The sequence below is a fragment of the Periplaneta americana genome, chromosome 13 (genome assembly GCF_040183065.1).
Source record: "Periplaneta americana isolate PAMFEO1 chromosome 13, P.americana_PAMFEO1_priV1, whole genome shotgun sequence".
Lineage (NCBI taxonomy): Eukaryota > Metazoa > Arthropoda > Insecta > Blattodea > Blattidae > Periplaneta > Periplaneta americana.
The window spans coordinates 124,123,612-124,145,595 of record NC_091129.1 but is presented as its reverse complement, the minus strand read 5'-3'; the positions used below and the strand labels follow the sequence as shown (position 1 = coordinate 124,145,595).

Below are 21,984 nucleotides of genomic sequence, written 5' to 3'. Positions count from 1 at the left end.
CTATAAGACTCTAACTCTTAAGGTCCTAAATATTGATATATAATGTTATACTGAAACAGACTTCACACGTCTGTTTTTAGTGGGTTATTTTGCGACGCTGTATCAACATCTCAGGTTATTTAGTGTCTGAATGAAATCAAAGTGATAATGCCGGTAAAATCAATCCGGAGTCCAGTACCGATAGTTACCCAGCATTTGCACATATTGGGTTGAAGGAAGACTACGGAAAAAATCTCAACCAGGTAACTTTCCCCGACCGGGATTCGAACCCGGGCCACCTGGTTTCACGGTCAGACGCCCTAACCGTCACTCAAAAGTGTGAACACACTTCTCTTACCTGGGAAATAGCATATCCTATGGATTTAGTAAAGACGTCAAGACTAATTTAACACGCTTTCAGATGATGGCTTTTTTAAATTGGCCATTTTACGACTCTTCTTCAACTGCTATGGTTATACAGGGTGTTTCAAAAATACGGGGCATAATTTCAGGTATGTATTTCCCACATGTAGACAATCAAAATAGTTCATTACAACATGTGTCCGGAAATGCTTTATTTCCGAGTTATGGCCTTCACAACATTGAAATTCACCGGAACCATACCTCATGTTTTAGAAGACACTCCACTGATCAATCGTAAACACATTCACTTCTTGCATGATGGCGCTCCTGCACACTTCAGTCGTACGGCTCGCCGGTACTTGGATCGAAGGTTTCCTGATCGATGGATGGATAGGTAGAGGTGGCCCAATTGCTTGGCCTCCACGCTCGCCTGCTCTGAACACTCTCGATTTCTGCTTGTGGGGCCATTAAAAATCATTGGTTTATTCGTCTCCGGTGCCTGATTTGGAATCCCTTCGGAATCGAATTGTGGCATGTTCTGAGGACATACGCAATACTCCTAGAGTTTGGGATCGTGTTCGCAGGTCAATGAGACATCGATGTGAGGTCTGTATTCAAGCAGGAGTTGGACATTTTGAACATCTTCTGTAATGACAACAACCTGCGGAAAGAAAAACGTTCCGGTGAATTTCAATGTTGTGAAGGCCATAACTCGGAAATGGAGCATTTCCGGACACATATTGTAATGAACTATTTTGATTGTCTACATGTGGGAAATACATACCTGAAATTATGCCCCGTATTTTTGAAACACCCTGTATAACGTCTGAATGAGATGGTGATAATGCTAGCGAAATGAGTCCAAGGTCCAGCGCCGAAAGTTACCCAGTATTTGGTCTTAATGAGTTGAGGAAGAAACCGGAAAAAACCTCAACCAGGTAACTTGTCCCAACCAGGATTTGAATCCAGGCCCGCCCGTTTCACGGTCAGGCCTGCTAACCGTTATTCCACATTGGTGGACTTTCAGATGATGTGTGGAACAATAAGGAGAATTAAATGGAATTACATTTTGGGAGGGGGCACTGTGATACAGCACTGCGACCTTTCACGATCTATTGCGCTAAACCCTCAAGCTAGGCGTATTCCCAAATCCACATCGGCTGACTGCAGTAAGATTCGCAGGTTTCAAGCAGGCAACCCCACTAGTCCCTAGGCCAGCCCCCTCCGTGCGTCGCCAGCCGGCGTTCGGGAAATGCTATGGAATGATGACGAAATGAAGAAATGTTGACGGAATGATGTAAATGCCTAATTTGGGGAAACGGGAAAACTCCGAGAAAAATCCCAGACCTGACTGGGTCTCGAATCCGGTCACCTGAGAGATAGGCTGAAGGTCTGATCCCTCAGCCACCGCAGGAGTAACAATAAGGAGAACTTTTGGCAGGAAAACAAGAATAGAAAAACAATTGAATTTATATCGAACAATGACTGTCTAAGGGTTATTATGTGAATGTTGGGTCTTAAGGAACAGGCCGTTGAAATTAAATTTCTGTGAGCATTAAAAGGGTGTACAAGACGAGATCACATAAGAAATGAAGTAATTAGGGAGGAATTAGGAGTCTTGGTAATATTAAAGGAGATAAGTATGTCTAAACACAGAGAAGACTGGCCGAATAATTTTTAGAAAGGATGGAATATACAAGATCCCCAAAAATGGCTTGGAGGTATAACTTGCTTACTTATGGCTTTTAGAGTACCCGGAGGTTCATTGCCGCCCTTACATAAGCCCGCCATCGTTCCCTATCCTGAGCAAGAGTACAGTAATCCAGTCTCTACCAACATATCCCACCTCCCTCAAATCCATTATACTATTATTCTCCCATCTACGTCTCGGCCTCCCCAAAGCTCTTTTTCCCTCCGGCCTCCCAACTAACACTCTAAATGCATTTCTGGATCCACCCATATGTGCTACATACCCTGCCCATCTCAAACGTCTGGATTCAATGTTCCTAATATGTCAGGTGAAGAATACAATACGTGCAGTTCTGCGTTGTGTAACTTTCTCCATTCTCTTGTAACTTCATACCTCTTACCTCCAAATATTTTTCTAAGCACCTTATTTTGGAACACTGTTAACCTCTGCTCGTCTCTCAAAGTAAGTGTCCAAGTTTCATAACCGTACAGAACAACCGGTAATATAACTTTTTATAAATTCTAACTTTCAGCTTTTTTGAGAGTAGACTAGATGACAAAAGCTTCTCAACCGAACAATAACAGGCAATTCCCATATTTATCCTGCATTTAATTTCCTCCCGAGTGTCATTTATATTTGTTACTGTTGCTCCAAGATATTTGAATTTTTCCATCTCTTCGAAGGATAAATCTCCAATATATCAGAGAAATAGCCCTTTAAATACATTAATTTGTTTGTTTTTCATGTGTTTATCCATGTATTTAATGTCGTTTTAAAGTTTACCTGTTCACTCATTCTCTCATTTGTTTATGAATTCATACATTGGCGCATTCAACTTCGTTTATTTTGGAGCTTCAAACTGCATTGTGTGAAACTGATAAGAGGATGATGATAATATAATTATAACGGGATGTGGGTAGGACTAGAGAGGAAGTGGTGTGTGTGAATGCAGTGCCTCAGAATTCGAAATAATGTTCCAGGAAAACCACCAAAACCTCCATTCTTTTCAGACTTACCAAGAATTAATCCAATAAATTACCATGACATTTTCCCCTTCCGTCAGGTCAGCTTTTTGAACAGTTCTGAATAATATCATTTAAAAATTAGTGCTCTCTCAGTACATAGACAAGGACATGATAAGAAAGGCGAATAAATACGAAAAATTGTCTTAGGCATTATTGTTCACACAGTAACACTCCCGCTCGTAGGGGGTGACGAACACTACTCGAGTTGGTGGGCCCAGGCGCCAGGGGAGCCCGGCCCGATTCTTAGATTTTTTAGGGAAAGGAAGACATCAAATATTTACAAAACGCTTTCTACATGAAAGAAGAATTCTGTGAGATTTATTATTGTTTCAACAAGTTTAAGACTTTTCGTCACTGTCTCTAAGAGGAAGGTGTAAAAGAGGGAAGTTTAGAGGATGCTGGGTTTGTAGTGAAAGACCTGCTCCTGCGTAGAAACTATGAATGTCACTTTCCCTGTTAATGTAGCACATGGCGAACGTGGATTCAACAAACGAAGTTGATTAAGAATCACTTGCTAAAATATTTAGGTCAAGAAAAATAAAGAATCTAAAGATGCTATCTGATGAGTGTGAACTTGTTTTAAAGATCAACGTCGGTGAGGTCATAGAACATTATATTTGCTGAGATGATTCAAGATGCCATCTGCTTTGAAATCTCAAGCATTGGAATTATATTCTGACTAAAGCAGCCTACTTTTCAAGAGCTTCTGTAAATGTGACGTTTCGGTTAGGATACTACTGTACAACAATTGATTTGGCTACACTACACTGACTTGTACCTTAAATATATTTCTAGTATTTTCATGAAGTATGCCTGAATTTATTTTTATTTATATTGCCCTAGTAATATTTCAATTTCAATAACGATCAAGGTTGTCTTTGTAATAAAATTGCCTTAGCTTGTTGTCTTAATACTGTATTTAAATTACACAATTTCAAGATTCAATAGAATATTGGCGAGGAGAGAAGACCCCGACAAAAATATTTGTGAGGTGCTCAAAATTCCTGTGGGCGACTATGACGGTAATCAGCATATCAGCAAGACAGATTTCAATCTGGAATCTTAATTTATATTTCCGTATTAAATTTAAGGGTATATGTACGTGAACGACCACAAATATTATCAGAAAATGCAGGCTCTAAATTCCTAAAATTTTATAAGAAAATGAACTCACAATTGGACAAAAATTACAAGGTACCACAACAAGACTTATTAGAACTTAAATATCTGATGAAAGTATAAAAAGGTTACTAATAATATTTTTCAAACAAGTTTTATCAAAGTATGAAAAAAAAAAACAAAATAATTCTGCAGTTACATCATTTGATAACCATAAAATTGTTATGGTCTCTCTGACATCTTTAATATTTTTCCTGCATGTAATAAACACTCTTTTCTGAAAAGTAGACTACTCTCAGACGTGTAGAGTTGTTTATTTTAATACAATTAATTTTTATTAGGACTAAATAAAATATATTAAAATTTACATAATGTTTTGTGACCTATTTTTTCTGTTTCAAAGAAATGGGCATTATTGTAGTCTACCTTTTGCATAAATGCATGTTAAATTAGTGTATAAAATTTCAGAAATCTATCTCTAATGGTTGTGGAGTTATGAAATAATATGTGTGAAAATTTTCAAATTTTGAAAAATTTAATTTAAAGTAAAAAGCGAATTCTAAAAAATATTATTAGTAATCTTTTTATATTATTATCGGATATTTAAGTTCTAATAAGTGTTGTTGTGGTACCTTGTAATTTCTGTCCAATTGTGAATTAATTTCCTTATAAAATTGTAGACATTTAGAGCCTGCATTTTCTGATAATATTTGTGGTCGTTCACGTACATACACCCTTAATTACACTTGTAAATAAATTAAGTGTATTATAACTGCTAAAAATCGATGTCATCATTTCAACGAAAGTGCATATTTCGAGTTTTCATTGGCATGCCTTAATTTATCCTAACAGTTACCCACAGCAATACATCCATCTCTCTATATCAAGTTTCTACAGAACTTTATAGGTCTATAACTCGCTAGATTTGTATGTAGATATATTAATAATTTATTTAATAAAATATAGTGTCGTGATGGAATTAATCAAAATCTTACTGGAATAATACGTCGGTGGTTAGCAAGGAATAATAATAATAATAATAATAATAATAATAATAATAATAATAATAATAATAATAATAATAATAATATGAAATTTTGTAGCTTGAAATTTACTCGTATACTCATAATGACTACAAAATCTGGAGGTTACTACTGAGATATCTAGATTTTTTAACACATTTAGCATTTTACTATTCATTTTGGGTATAAGTAATAAATGATCTTCGTAATTTTGAACCCCTTTACATTAATTATTTTTAAATTAACTAATGAGAACTATCACATCAGATATTCAAATAAAGAAAATTTCATCCAGAGAATTGGAGTCTGGAAAGGTAATAGTACTAATAATAGTAATAGTACCGGTACTAATAATAGAAATAGTAATAGTGATAGTAAGAATAAGAATACTAAATAGCCTCAAGAATCACAGACTATGAATTCTATCGTGTGATCCTTTAGAAATCAAAAGGTTCATTTCTGATCTGCGATCAAGTGCACAAACACCAGGCTAGACTACAAGTTGCCCGAGTTTTACCTTTTGTAATCGTTTATTCATTGAGATGAAGTGCTGAGAGATTGTCTGGCACTCTTATCGCCAACACGTCACTCATAAATATTCATTACCAGCAGTTTTTAATACGCAATGTGTAACAATCCAGTTATTATTTTTAAAGCTCTTACAAGCTTTTAGATTGTTAGTAATATGTGAGTATGCTCAGGTTAGATTTTATAATATTCGATTTCAGTAATGTTTCTGTTAGGTGATGGACTTGCAGCAATTTGGTTCATCCCTCTTAGCCCCAAATATTTTTTTTCGAAAACCCTTAATCACTATTTCTCTCTCCAAGTGAGAGTCCAAGTTTCACAACCATACAGAGCAACCGGGAATATAACTGTTCTATAAATTCTAATTTTCAATTTTTTGAAAGCAGACTAGTTGACAAAAGCTTCTCAACTGAATAATAGCAAGCATTTTCCATATTTATTCTGCGTTTAATTTCACCTAAAGTGTCTTTTATATTTGTTGCTGTTGCTCTTAAAAGGATACATTTCCAATTTTTATATTTCCATTACCTACAATGTTCTGTCACGAGACATAATCATATACCTTGTCTTTTCGGGATTTACTTCCAAACCTATCTCATTAGTCTTTACTTGTTTCAAGTAAAACTGAAAGTAAAAAAAAAAAAAAAAGGTAAAGGTATCCCCGTAACATGCCATGAAGGCACTTGGGGGGGCATAGAGGTAGAGCCCCATGCTTTACATGACCTCGGCACTAGAATGAGGTGGTGTGGTCGGCACCACGCTCTGACCGCCTTTTACCCCCGGGAAAGACCCGGTACTCAATTTTATAGGAGGCTGAGTGAACCTCGGGGCCGTTCTGAAAGTTTGGCAACGAGAAAGAATCCTGTCACCACCTGGGATCGAACCCCGGACCTTCCTGTCCGCAGCCAGTATGTAATGAAAATAATATAACTTCCACGCCTAAAGCAAAATTATATTATTTAAGGACCTGACAGTATTATAGAAAAAAAGTTTCCTCAGAATTCACTGGCACTATCTTCTTCTTGAACAATATTAATTGTTAATACTCGAATCCTACAAGCAAAGTATGTGCGTGAAATATAGTAAGTTTCATTTTAAAAAATATGACATTATTTCAATGCATTAGGAAAAAATACACAAAACGGCAGTTTTCTTCTTTTGCGTACTTTTATACTTATTAAATCTAAGCTATATTTGCATATGAAATAACAAAATTTTTGCTCCAAAAGCAACTTCAATTAATTTGAAGCACAATAAGATATTCTGTCCAAATTCGTTTGGACGATGTTCTTCTTGGACGATTTTTTTTTATTTATGGTAGTACCTATAAATCGGAATTCTTATTCCGAAAATACGAGACTCTTCGAAATCCGTATGTCAGAATTAAAATGACACAGAACTACAATGTTCTTATTAGATTTTCTTGAAGTTCAGCATCTACAAGTTACTTCATCTGGTAAGCACGCACACGAAATACAGTTACTTTCACTAAAAAAAAAATACGATCATTTAAACCCCTTGCACAAGAAAGTGATTTTTCTCAAAATTGAATAGGACTGTCCTCTGACGAAATTTGTTCGTACTCTACAAGCCAAGAATATTATTTGTAATATGATAGTTTTCTTTACAAAGTAACTTGGTATCACTTGAACTCCTTATGAGGGCATCATAAAACGGCGATTTTCTTCTTGGACGATGTTATTTGTACTTCATAAATAGGCTTAAAAAGTAAAGTTAGCACATAAAATGTAATACTTTTCACACCTAAAGCAATGTTATATAATCTGAAGACATGTCAAAGGTACACTGATTCGTTGTAGTATTTTTTGCTCACGTCAGACACTCCTCTTTCACGAAATGTGTGTGCGTCACGTACCTGGAGACTGATCGGAGTCCTTGGCGGGCACGTACACCTGAGTGGTGCCGGGCTGGACCACGAGGCGTTCTCCGCGAGTATCCATGCTCGACTGTAACGAGCCTTGCACCACACCCTCCTTAATAACTCTGCGGGAAGTTGCGCACATGCTGGTCTTCACGTGGTACTGAGAGAACCGCATGATATCGGAGTCTGTGGCGGGGTCCAGCGAAGACTAATTTACAAGAAAAATCTTTATTTCATAGTAAATCTTTCTACGGATCTTTCCTTTCAAACGTTTGTAGTCTTCAGCCGCCAGTAATATCCGCTAACCCGATCCCTGTGTTTGAGGTTTCTAACTTCAGTTATGAGACAACTTACTTACTGGCTTTTAAGGAACCCGGAGGTTCATTGCCGCCCTCACATAAGCCCGCCATTGGTCCCTATCCTGAGCAAGATCAATCTAGTCTCTATCATCATATCCACCTCCCTCAAATCCATTTTAATATTATCTTCCCACCTACGTCTCGGCCTCCCCAAAGCTCTTTTTCCCTCCGGCCTCCCAACTAACACTCTATATGCATTTCTGGATTCGCCCAAACGTGCTACATGTCCTGCCCATCTCAAACGTCTGTATTTAATGTTCCTAATTATGTCAGGTGAAGAATACAATGCGTGCAGTTCTGTGTTGTGTAACTTTCTCCATTGTCCTGTAACTTCATCCCTTTTAGCCAATCACGGGTATGACAGCAACATGCTTGTGTTTAGCCTACATTAGGATTTTTCTTACAGCGAAAACAGTATAGAGAAATTCTGAATTAGGTCGACTGTACTGTATCCACTCTGTATCCGCTAGATTTGTAGACTGACACATTATCATTGAATCCAGGCTAATAGTGACATTATAACAATCATACTAAAAAGAAATGTTGGCGTTTGGTAATACAAATTGTTTTTTTTTTTTTTTTGTTATTGTACTTAGATGATGAACTCCTTTAATTCGCAACTTGCCGTTATTCAAGTTTTGTACAGTCCTAAGATTACATACTAAAGACTTTGATCTGTAGCTTCTGCAATTGCGAATTATCGCCTTTATGACGAGCGTTAATGTTAATAAGTAAGAGACGACAAATCTTTTACATAATATGTGACAGAATTGCAATCTGTGTATAGTCGTACATGTAAACAAGAATTTTAATATTACTCAATTGCTTCCAATCAATTTATTTTGTAGATAAATCATAGTTTATGTAGAAATTAATGATTTTAAGGTCAGAGTACATAAGATATATACATTTTATTGTTCTTCTAATAATATGCAGTATTAAAAGAAAGAATTACGTAAACGTACTAACAGTTTAGTTTAGTATTATACAAATCTGGCTTTCAGTTAGTAGCTCCCTGTAAAGCAGGTTTGAATAATTTCAAGGCTGGGGTAGCTCAGTCGATAGAGCGTTCGCGCGCTAAGCGAAGGGTCCCGGAATCGATACCCGGCTCCGGAACAATTTTTCCTTGAAATTATTCAGTTTAGTTTAGTGTTACTTTCTCCTTATACCGGTACATTAAATCATAATTATTTACGCACTTCAAGAACTGAGCCTTTTTGGTCCTTTGCAGCATCACCACTGAGAGAAATTCACAAGCAGCGAAATTTCTTTGTCATTTTTCAATAAAAGAGCAAGAAAACAATACTCACTGGACACACATCATAAATATTATGAATAGCCAGAATTTAAAACTCTTACATAGAGTTATTATTGGTTTGGTTTACCGATCTACGGCATATGGGCAGGCCGGCGCCAGTCTACCATCAGCCGCCAACTCTGCTCTCCGATTCCCCTTCACATTGGACGCGCCCATGCATGTTGTACAATTGTACGATTGTTTTGGGCGCAGTTTCGTGTGAGATATCATACTATAGAATGGCTTACAATTTGACTCTAAATGAAATAGCGCTTGTGTACAAGACATTATACATATGAATCTGTTCGCCGGATCTGTACGGAGTTTGTTGCGAAATTTCCGAATACTCCACCGCCGTCAACAAGGCATGCAATACATAACTTAGTGAATAAATTTGGTAACACGGGTTCGGTATTAAAAACACTCTAGAAACAGATCAGTTTTAATAGAGGCTAAGTTAGATGACATTGGCCCTATTTTTGAGTAGGCCTACGCCACAAAAATCTCTAAGAAAATTGCTCAAAAGGCTGACGTGCCTGTATAATCCGCAAGAAACGCAACACGTTTATTACACTGCTCCGCCTGTGTAGTAGGATGCGTTCGAGTCTAAAGAAAATGGCAAAACAGTACAACGTGGTCTGTTGTGACGAGAATCCAAGCCTCCGTAATTCCTTTTCCTCTTCCTGATCATTCTTTCTTCACCCACTCTCTCCAACACAACTTCATTTTTTTTCTGTCTGCCCACTTCACACGTTCCATTGTTCTTTATATCCACATTTCAAATGCTTCTTATCGCTTCTCTTCACTCCGTCATATTGTCCATGTTTATGTCCCATACAATGGCACACTCCATATAAAGCACTTCACTAATCTCTTCCTTAGTTCTTTTTCCAGAGGTGCGCAGAAGATGCTTCTTTTTTCTATTAAAACTTCCTTGGCCATTGCTGTCCTCCTCTTCCTGGCAGCAGCTCATGTTACTGCTTATAGTACATCCCTAGTATTTTAAACTGTTCACTTCCTCTACTGCCTCATTTAGAATTCGCAAATTTACCTTCTTTATTTTTCTTCCTATGACAATGGTCTTTGTCTTAGGGATGTTGATTGTCACTGACGATATTCACCTTAACAGCAATAATTATATTAAGACGTGTCACAAACACATTCACGTCGGAGTATTTGTGACAAAGTAAATACCTGTATTATTCAATGTCTTAAAACGGCGCAAGTATTAATGATATTGCTGGAGATTTTAAGGTAATATTTATTTATTTATTTATTTTATTCATTTATTTAGTTTTGTATTTTATACATAGACATATTCTAGGAAATACAATTAACTTGTATTAACGTTGTATCAGATCCATTTTTTTATAATGAATTAACAACTCTTAAATACCCATTCCATTTATCAGTAGAAGATATTCTATACATCCACTTAATGAAAGAAGATATAATATAGAAAATATGAGCTGTTAGGTTCAAGGTTAATATAACTTAAATACATACAAAATTGAACCCGTTTCTCATCCCAGAGCTAGTATAAATTCATTGTGATTGGGTATTGTGATCACATAACGTATTACGAATAAATACACAACTGATTAATTTGTCAATATCCATGATAATTAATATAATATGCCGAAATAATCATAAATCGCTTAATACTCGGATATTGATAACCACCGATCGTTATACAGATTAATATTATCTTAATCAGAGATCATGTGAACGACAAGAGCGAAGGAAATGAAAATTTTCTTTTTCGTCGCTTTTATCGTGTATCTTCGCTTTTATCGTTACTCCAATATGTACACCTCAATGACAATGCATGCTTCAATCACAGTCTAGTATATACCGTCGCGAAGCTCAATACGTAGTAAATATGCAAACATTAGGTAGTTGCTCACCACTAGGATCGCTAATATCGCCTCATTACAGGCAATGCAAAATAGTACCGTCACAGTCTATTGTTTCTACCACCCTCAAAACGCAAGCTTCGTGACTGTATATAGTAGACTGTGCTTCAGTTCTCTCTGATATAGCATCGCTGCTTCTTTTATCGTTTATCATCGGTCCAACGTGTACGTACTCTTACCGTACCAGAGAAACATTTGGCAGCGAACGCTGAGCGGCATATAAGCTGTTGCAACAGATTCTGAGAAATGTCGCGGTAAACGTGATTCGGTGGAAGTAGACCCGGCAAACGCAGATTGCATTGATGAGGTCAGGTCTTGCAGTGAGAGTTGCCTGGAGGAGGAAGGAAAGTACGTACGCTACGATGGGTACGCGGTATGATTCCATATTACATCAAACTGTCGTCATTATGATCATCTTTTTCTTTCACGTCACCATCTTTGTCGCGTTGACCATGATTATCTTTTCATTTTTTTATCTTCTTCACAGTAGTTATATTTGTCCTATTCGTTTCCTCCCAGGACCGCATTTAACACCAGCCAGGCAAATTTTTGTGACAACCATTTCTTGTACTCAAGCTGTGAAAATTTGATAAATTTAATGCACTCGCGCATTTGAGGTGAATCCTAGGTTTGATTCCTTTGACCAGTGGTTCTCAATCTTTTTTGATTGACGACACACTTTACTGAACGCCCACGATACTGCGACATATTTGTTTGTTTTAATAATAATAATAATAATAATAATAATAATAATAATAATAATATAATGAGACTTTCAAGGTCTAAGCGGAATTCAAAGAAAAATTATATTAAAAACATAGTTATTCACACATATTTCCGTTCCATGATGAAAAATGAAACAAAAGGTGCCGGAACGCCGTTCCAGCGCATTCCGCCAGAAAAAAAGCACTCACAACTTCTATGTAGCGATGTAGATAGGTCGATGTTAACAGGTAATCGAAAATTCTAAAAGAACAAGCAGCAACTTGAATGGCATTAGGAAAAAAAAACAAAGGTATGTGTCAAAAATCCCAACCTATTTTTTGAAAACGAGCAGATTTAAATTAATGTGAAGTCTGCGCTTGGTGGGTTGCACAGATTTTCTCTATACTGAATTGAGCATTGTTGCAGGTGTTCACGTTTCATTGGTAAAGTCTGTCTCAAAATAAAATGTGCCATATCAAAGACTCCGTTGCAAATTTAAAAAAAATGCGTTGTAGAGAGACTTTCTGGATGGCATAAAATTTATTTTTCAAATCCAAAATTTCACGACACACTCCATAGAGCTGTATATGTTTCAGAAACACTGACAATTTTATTATATCCAGCTTTAGAACTAAAGTTTCTGATTCATAGCCACTGCCGCAAATTAAACTTGTTACCATTTCTACATTTTTCGATTTTTTGAATGAATAAAGGAATCTGAGATGATTACTGTATACATGTTTGCAATTAATAAAATGTTGAAGAAGTCCTAAGTCCTTTAGCATTTCCTTCTGCAACAAATGAAATTCAGCTCGTCTTTTCCGTGTACGTCCAATGATTTCTCATTCTTCAAGTTTATAATCACGTGATATTTTGTTGTCATGTTCTTCTACTCTTTTTGGTTTTCACACGCACACGCACCCTCCCCTCCCCTCGATATCCTACTGACTTGTAAATGCTGAATGTGAGGAAAATGTAAACATTTATAGGCACGCAGACTGCCATTGTTTTATTTGACATATTTTACATATTTAAATATTACGAGTAAAGAAGAGTAAATCGCCATTTTGTAAATTTCAGCATTAAGGTTTTAGAGTTCTTGAAAATATTGATGATTGTCGAAATAAATGGTTGAGTCACGTGCAAGGAATGAGTGATGATATAATTCCAAAGCTCATTACGAATTATAGACCTAGAGGAAAAAGAAATCTCGGACGGCCTAATAAGAGATGGGGTAAAAATATGAGCTGTAATAGGTAATTGCACCTAAAAATTGATGAAGTTTTCAAATAATTTAATGACGATTTGGATAATGTGTATCTATATTATCTATTATTCCACCTTGAGGGAAGGCACGGGCTGGGGACTCTCGCGGGCCACATGCGCTACAAATTCTCCCTGCGGGAACCGCCGAACTCCTACAATCTGCAAAATCCCTTTTATCTTTCCATGAATGTATCACCGCGGTCCAACGAGCTACCATGAGAGCAGGGGAGAGCCTACGGTGCGTAACACTACCAGCAGCAGCTAATGACCACATACCACGGGGTCAAAGTTTGGTGGATACCAACCTAAAATATAGGAAAGAAACGGAGATGATGGTGAAGGAGGGAAATTGTAATTATGATGGCGAAATGAGTCCGAGGTCCACCGCCGAAAGTTACCATTCCTCCAAAATCGACATTCTATCCTTTAATATTGCTCCGAAAAGAATTATAAAAATTTCTCTATATAAGCCTTTAAATTACACAACATAATAAATTTCTCCGGAATTGTATCTAGGACAAATATGTGAACAAATATTCCTGACTTACCTCCATAAAATTAAAAATATATTTAAAATTGGTTCTCATGATTGCTGTATCAGGCAAAATTGCAGTTCCTTTCTAAATACACCCAAATGCCACACAACTACAAGATTAAAACACAGCAGAAATTTCGAACCCAGAATATATAACTCATTAATTAGGGCTAACTTTCAGCTACACTTGACACACATAGATGTAAGAAACAAGTTAGGCTAAGTATTCTTTTTTTTTCTTAAACTAATTGAGTTTAAATTTAAAGTTTAATACACGGATACTTTTGTAGTTTCTATTATTTCGTTTAGACTATTACATTCTAGTCTAAGTTTTACACTATATTAATTTTATTGTACTGAATGAACACTTCAATTTTGTAAAATATTTTGTATAGCTAAACTGAACTGTGCCTGGGCGCGGGCATCTGCTCTTTCGGACTGCAATGACTAATGTAGTGATGAGCTAATGTTTTTTAAATAAATAAAGAAATAAATAAAGAAATAAATAAAGAAATAAGAAAGAAATAAATAAAGAAATAAATAAAGAAATAAATAAAGAAATAAATAAAGAACTAAGTAAATAAATAAATAAATAAATAAATATACAGTTTGTAATAAAAGTTATATATAAGAAAAAGATGACATCCCAAGAACTATTTTTTTTTTCGCTGTCGGGAATGATAAAACATATTTCAACGAAAATCTAAAAATAGAGTCTTGTAGTATCACAAAAACTTTCTTTATTCTTCGTGCTATGAGATAACAAAATATGGCAAGTACAGTGTCAACATAGTATAGTATATACAGTAACGAATCTTGAGTTATGAGGGTGCTAGGAACAATACACTGTGCCGGTACTATTTCACATTGTCTGTAATGAGGCGATATTAGCGATCCTAGTGGTTAGCAACTATTTATGGATGCATATTTACTACGTATTGAGCTTCGTGACTATATACAAGACTGTGGTGTCATTGTGCTTACTCCATGGAAGACTCGTATCCTTGTTGAAAAGCTTATTGGGAATATTATTTTGTTAGCCACCGGCGTAGCTCAGTCGGCTGAGGCGCTTGCCTGCCGATCAGTAGTTGCGCTTGGGTACGTGTTCGATTCCCGCTTGGCTGATAACCTGTTTTTTTTCCCAGGTTTTTTCAACCGTAAGGCAAATGTCTGGTAATTTATGGCGAATCATCAGCCTCTTCTTGCTAGATTTCACCAATCCCTTCGACGCTAAATAACCTTGTAGTTGATATAGCATCGTTAAATAACCAAGTAAAAAAAATACATATTTCAATTGGCTTGCATACGAACAGTATGGATGGCTGTGAGAAGCCTAGGCAAGTCAAGCAAAGTCCTCCATCATTAACATTTCGATAAGAGCAAAATAAATAGTTCATTATCAGTTACACAGTACATACAGGATGTGGTAATCCATGTTTCAAAGAAATAGCGTGGCTTGTTCCATCGAACTGATATGTGAGCTCTGTGAAGGGGTTATTGCATTAGTATAAATACATTTTGCGTTCAGTTACGTTCTAGGAATTTACTGTAAAACTGTTTTAATACCCGAATCTAAGACATGTAATGATGAAACCCAGAGGAAAATGTAATAACAATAACTGACAACTCTCAGCATATCGGCAATGTCTTGACGTCTAGAGTCTAGTTAAATATAGAAAATTCAGTATTATAACCTGGATTTAAATATACGCAACATTTAATCACAGTATACCAAATAAAAACGAAATTACGATTTTGCTGTATGCAATGAGAATAGTTTGGACATTTTTCTGGGTACCAGTCAGTCTTGTTCCTGTTTTTCAATTCTCTCTGTCTTATATTGAGTTGAGATTCCCAAGGGTAAGATGTTTTCTTGTTTTTGAACCGGATCGTAAATGTGGAAATATCAAAGGTTTCGGTGGTCAGGTCTTGGTAACGAGCCCATCAAATGCGCTCTTTTTCTTTCCATTCCTGATGATGAAGCCGAAACTTTAGATGCTAATATACTTATGGCACTGTGCCGAAATTTTAAAAAATCTTGCACCACGTGCAGTTTTATTCTTGTCTGTCAAATGTCTTTGTTTTTTTTTTGTTATATACCTATATATCGTTTAATTATACGAAGTAAAAAAGTTTTGGAGATTATTACGGAAATACAGGTTTTTGACATGTTGTTTGTGTACGATAATTTCTCCTAAACTAATGGACGGACTAGGTTCATATTTGGTACCTATTATCAATTCAACTGGGAATGGTGAACATAAGTTACTAATTGGAAAAGAGTAGTAATGCTTTATTTAACGATGCTTTCGATTGCAGAATTTATTCAGTGCCGAAATTTAACCTGGCTGAGAAAATGGCCAACAGTTTTTTGTTTGGAGCCCTCTATCAGAAAAAGGATTAGATTACGTTCCGTAAATCTACGACACGGGACTCAAAGCTGTACTTCCCTCCAAGAATTAGGATTTTATAGTCGTTTAAAATCCTTCGTCCTCGACAGGGTTTAATTCCTGAACTTCGGATCATATAAACCCTAGAAAGTCCACCGCTGTGGAGTAGCGGTTAGTACGTCTGATACGTCTGACCGGGAAAGACCAGACCCCGAGTTCTGATCCCGGGTGGGACAAGTTACCTGGTTGAGGTTTTTCCCGAGGTTTTCCCTCAACCAATTAAAGTAGAATTGCTAGGTAACTTTCGGGGTTAGACCTCGGACTCATTTCACCATCGTAATTACATTTCTCTTTTTCGTTATCATCATCGTCATCATCATCATGATCACCATCATAATCATCATCATCATAATCTTTTTTCTAGTAGGTTATTTTACGACGCTTTATCAACATCTAGGTTATTTAGCGTCTGAATGAGATAAAGGTAATAATGCCGGTGAAATGAGTCCGGGGTCCAGCACCGATAGTTACCCAGCATTTGCTCGTATTGGGTTGAGGGAAACCTCCGGAGAAACCTCAACCAGGTAACTTGTCCCGACCTGGAATCGAACCCAGACCACCTGGTTTCGTGGCCAGGCGCGATAACCGTTACTCCACAGGTGTGGACATCATCATCATCATCATCATCATCATCATCTCCTTTTTTCCTAGGTTTCGAGCTTGCTCCGATGTAGAGTCGGCTGCGAGCCGCCACTGAGCTTGGGCCCCTTAGGTGTGTGGTCATTCGTTGTTGGTGGTAGTGCTTTGCACCGTGGGGTCTCCACTGGGCTCGTGGTAACTCTTGGGACCGAGGATGAGAGACCGTGATGAGACCTAGGCGGAAATGTAAAGGGATCATATAAGCTGTTGAGGAGTTCAGGGGCGGCGCGCAGGGGGATCTGTAGTGCGGGGGGCTTAGGGCTTGCACACCATTCCATCGCGGGTAGTACAATGGGCCCACCCGAACGACCTGCGTGCGAGAACATTCTCAGTTCGTGCCCTTCCCCGAAGAGGAACTAATTGATAGATAGACGACCCTAGAACACTGAGGACGACCATTTTTAATAAGAAGTTAATGGATCTTGGTTAAAAAAAATCCTATCGATTTATTCGAAATCTGTTCCTATAATTTTTATATGTAATTTTATTCTTAACATAATATGATGTAGTGATCAATGAAATAATAGGCGTATGTATTGCCTACGAAAACATTTTTGTCGCAGAAATCAACGACTATTTAACTAATTAATTATCCTTTAGTGAACAATTTCTTCGGACAAAACAGTCAGGACTTGAAGATTTCTTTAGAAAATTATCGTAGATCTAACTCTAGCCGTTACCTGTCAAAATCATAAAATACTTTTTATTTTTGTAAAATTTTTAATTTCTCTAGAATTCGCAAAATATACAGAGAGAATTCCTTATGAAGAAACCAACAGCAATATAAAAAACTCTTCAAGCAAAAACTATTTTATGATCATTCATCCAGACTGTGGAAAATAGGTAGTCCTTACAGTGTGTATGTATGTAATGTAATGTAATTTAATGTATGTAATGTAATGTAATTTAATGTATGTATGTATGTATGTATGTATGTATGTATGTATGTATGTATGTATGTATGTATGTATGTATGTATCTCGTTTTCATATGGACTTTATTGGTTTTAACTTTCGTTTTTAAATGTAAAACTCCATTCATGCCAACTCTACATTTCTTCTATTTCTCAGATAATAACAGATTTATTTACACTTCCATATTGATCATGTACACTCCCATCTCTTTGTAAATATGTAACAATATATTTCTGAATGTTTTCTTTTACATTCTTTTTGGTAATGTGCCATACATTGCTCGAAACTTGCTTAACTTTACATTATTATCTTATTTTAGGAGTTATAATATGCAAGAATTAAATTCCAGGCAATTATACCAACAACTGTTATTTTGTTCTGTAAGTTTTTTTTATTATTTTTTGTTCTAAAATTTCTTCCATCAGGTTTGAACCCTCGACATTGGATCGAGGCAAGTGTCACAGCCACAAGGACGAGGAATGTTTGCTAATAAACTTAATATGCTTGGAATGTTGCATTTTGTAACAGTCCAAAGCGCGGTAGTGTCTTCTGCCTTCTGTTTCCTAAGAAGTCAATATCAATCCTAGCAGCAGATGTTTGTTGTCCCAGTAACGCTAACGCAAGATGTAGTCATGTGTTCATTCCGCTGAGAGGTCATTCGGGACTCCATGAAATAAGTCGCACGCACGCACACAAACAGAACAGATGATGTAGCAAAAATAGAATCATAGTACTCCAGAATAACATAAGATCTTTTTTATAGCCTTCGTTTGCGTTCCTCATCTGTTAGTTCAGCTGTCGCGGTGCTGACGTAACAATGCACTTTAATTACATCAGCACATCATTCACATTTTTATGTAGTCCTTAGTAATTTTACTAGGCAAATATGAATTTAGGGAATTGCTCAGGAGGGAATTCACCCCCATCAATACTCGTAGGCTATATACTTAATTGGCTTTTAAGAAACTCGGAGGTTCATTGCCACCCTCACATAAGCCCGCCATTGGTCCCTATCCTGAGCAAGATTAAGCCAGTCTCTATCACCATATCTCACCTCCCTCAAAGCCATTTTAATATTATTTCATCCCTCTTGGCCCCAAATATTTTCCTAAGCACCTTATTAGAGTCGTCTATTTTTCTTATTTTCATAGTATACTTTCTTATGGACTACTTTTATGGGGTAATAGTTTTTATATTAATAAGGTACTTATGTTTAAAAAAAAAAGCTATTAGAATTATAACTAATTCATCAATGAAGGCACACTGCAGACCGTTATTTGTAAATGAAAAAATTATGACTGTAACATCATTATATATTTATCAAGCCCTAAATTTCGTTAAAGAAAATTCACACATGTTGACACATAGGAATGATGTTCATATATACAACACAAGAAACCGTGACCTTTTTGACATACCTAAGTGTAGGCTGACTTATTTTATTATGGCGTTAAAAATAGCAAATAAATTTCCTAGATATCTTTTTAATCTGAAAAGGAAGTCTTTTAACAGACTTGTCTCTGGTTGGTTAATCAACAAACCATTTTATGAAATTAATGAGTTTTTTAATGTCAACGTTGTTGAGAGTTTTTGAATTAATTTTATTGTTTTGTTTTTTATTACTGACTTTGTCAATTGCACAATGTTGTGTGCTCTGACTGTACAATACCTAATATACTGAATATTCTCAAAGACCCTTAACCTATGTTCCTCTCTCAAAGTGAGAGTCCAAGTTTCACAACCATAAAGAACAACCGGTAATATAATTGTTTCATAAATTCTAACTTTCACATTTTTTGACAGCAGACTGGATGATAAAAGCTTCTCAACCGAATAATAACACGCATTTCCCATATTTATTATGTGTTTAATTTCCTCCCGAGTACCATTTATATTTGTTACTGTTGCTCCCAGGTATTTGAATTTTTGCACCTCTTCAAAGGATAAATTTCCAATTTTTATATTTCCATTTCGTACAATATTCTCGTCACGAGACATAATCATATACTTTGTCTTTTTGGGATTTACTTCCAAACCTATGGCTATAAAAACTTGTCCCTTCTTGACTCCATACACGATATACAAAATTCTGTATTTAAGGACTAGTAAAAGAATGGATTTTTACATCAGCGCTGTAACTAACTTAGAAATATCATATATACTGATAACAATATTTTCAAACATCGGAGTCCACTAAATTTAACATATGTTGAATTTTCTAAATTTTAACAGATTGTAGATTCTTTGAAATTCGCATAGGGCCTATGTTTGTCCAGAATTCAATATATTTCGTATAATATATCAGGAAATTTCTAAATTTAAGGAAGATAATAGAAATAGGAGCTACTCAACACAATGAAAGCGTAAATAGAAAATGGATCAATTTCTTTATCGAAATCAATTTAAGTAGAGTCCCACACTTGTAGATGTTGGTATCCTATTGTCTGCCTATTCGAAGTTCTGACGTAATGTATATCAGTGTTGCCACTTTTGGTACAATTGTACGGATCTGGTGCCTTGGTGTGTACAACTACTTTTTTGGTACGATTTTCAATTATTTGGTATAATTTGTACTTTTTCTATTTTTTATTATGAAAACAGACATTATTACAACTGGCTTTAATCAAGTTGAAATTATTATGATTGCTACCAAGTTGGTAGTACCAACGCTGTGATTATTATCGGCAGCCGACAATCAGATTTATAGTTCAGTTTAAGGTCAACACATTAACAGAGATTGTAAATAATTAGAAACTGGTAGGCTATTGAAGTTTTATTTTCTTTCATTCACCTCTTGACCCATTGGCCGTTGTTGACCTAGATTACTACGATAACCGCCACTGCTGCAAAAAGCAGAACTGGACTGATTATTATGATGCAATTGTAAAAAATGACGACAACAGTGCATTTTCTTTTTATAATTAAAGAGTATAATATATTGTGTTATTTTTTTCTTTTGTAAATATAGCAAGTTATAACTTTTCAAAATGAACACGTCTCCTAACTATATTTAGGCCTACTTGTCTATCAGAATGCGTACTGAATATTTGTTATATTCTAAATATCTCCACTGAAGATTAGACGTAGAACAAATATTCAGAACTCTAAACTAAGGTAGTGTTGTAAGAATGTTTGAAATTGAAAAAGATGCCTTTATTAGCACATTTTGTATTTTTTTTTACAACCGCCCAATTATTAGCAGCTGTCTCAATGTAACGCATTATTATGTACGTCATTTGTAATTCTGTGTATTGTGTTAAATTTTTTACTATAGCTTGTTACTATTTATTTTTGCTCCAATTCGCAATATATTTGTCGCAGTACGCCTAAACACTATTTATGACTTTGTTATTCTAGTGTCCTAAATATTTTACAACTTTGGCAACATTGCTATGATTACCAATGTATTTCAATTGTGTATTGTTCAGCAATCGTTTTCATCGATAATACAAGATTAAAATGAAATTTGTGAGTTTTTTTAATGTGTCTGATTTTGTTTGTTAAAATGAAACATGTTTACAGATACATGTATATTTCTTATTTTCGTAGTCTTCCTTGTCTATGTAAATATATTCATGCTCTTTTTTTCTGTATCTGTAATTTGTACAGATGTTTTCACGAGAAAATTTTGCGGTACAAATGTGCTATATTATAGAAAAAAAGATCTGTAAAATCTGATACAATTTTCAGAGAAATCTGGTACATTTTATTTACGTCCAGTGGCAACACTGCTTTTTATGTAGAAAGAGTATTTTCTGTTATAAAAAGTAAATGGAGCGATGAAAGGAACAGATGTTCCATAGATCTCACGAAAGCTGAGATCCAAAGTTACCTTACATTCTTTCTATTCATAGTTTCATTCATTTTTTGAAGCAATTAACACAGATTAAGCATTGGTGGCTAATGATGAAAGAAAACATTAACAATAATCATGATATGCTTTGTACTATGTGATAAATTCAGCTTATAAAATTGTATACTTGTCACAAGAAATCAGTAATTTGATTAGATAATAGCAGAATCATTTCAATTGTTTTTAATCTAAATCCCAAGTAATAAAATTACAATACAGTAAGCCGTTAATTAGGAAATTCAATGCGAGTTTTTTTAGATGTGTGGGTACAAAACTACGACAATAATACATTTTTAGTTGATTATTTAACGACGCTGTATCAACTACTAGATTATTTAGCGTTGATGGAATTGATATGAGATGGTATTTGGCGAGATGAGGCCAAGGATTCGCCATAGATTACCTGACATTTGCCTTACGATTGGGGAAAACCTCGAAAAAA

The 21,984-nt window shown here is 35.8% G+C and overlaps 1 protein-coding gene across 3 annotated transcripts in view; it reads right to left on the bottom strand.

Moving 5' to 3' along the window:
* LOC138712361 (sialin-like) overlaps window positions 1-21,984 on the bottom strand; it is a 67,771-nt gene that overhangs the window by 35,227 nt on the left and 10,560 nt on the right. The window contains exon 1 of one of the 3 annotated variants that reach the window (XM_069844028.1): window positions 7,603-7,798. The exons of the other annotated variants lie outside the window; for them this stretch is intronic. Coding sequence (XP_069700129.1) covers window positions 7,603-7,783 — 181 coding nt within the window. The 5' untranslated portion in view covers window positions 7,784-7,798. Of the gene's footprint in view, window positions 1-7,602; window positions 7,799-21,984 lie in introns of those variants that run through there. 3 annotated transcript variants of the gene reach the window in all.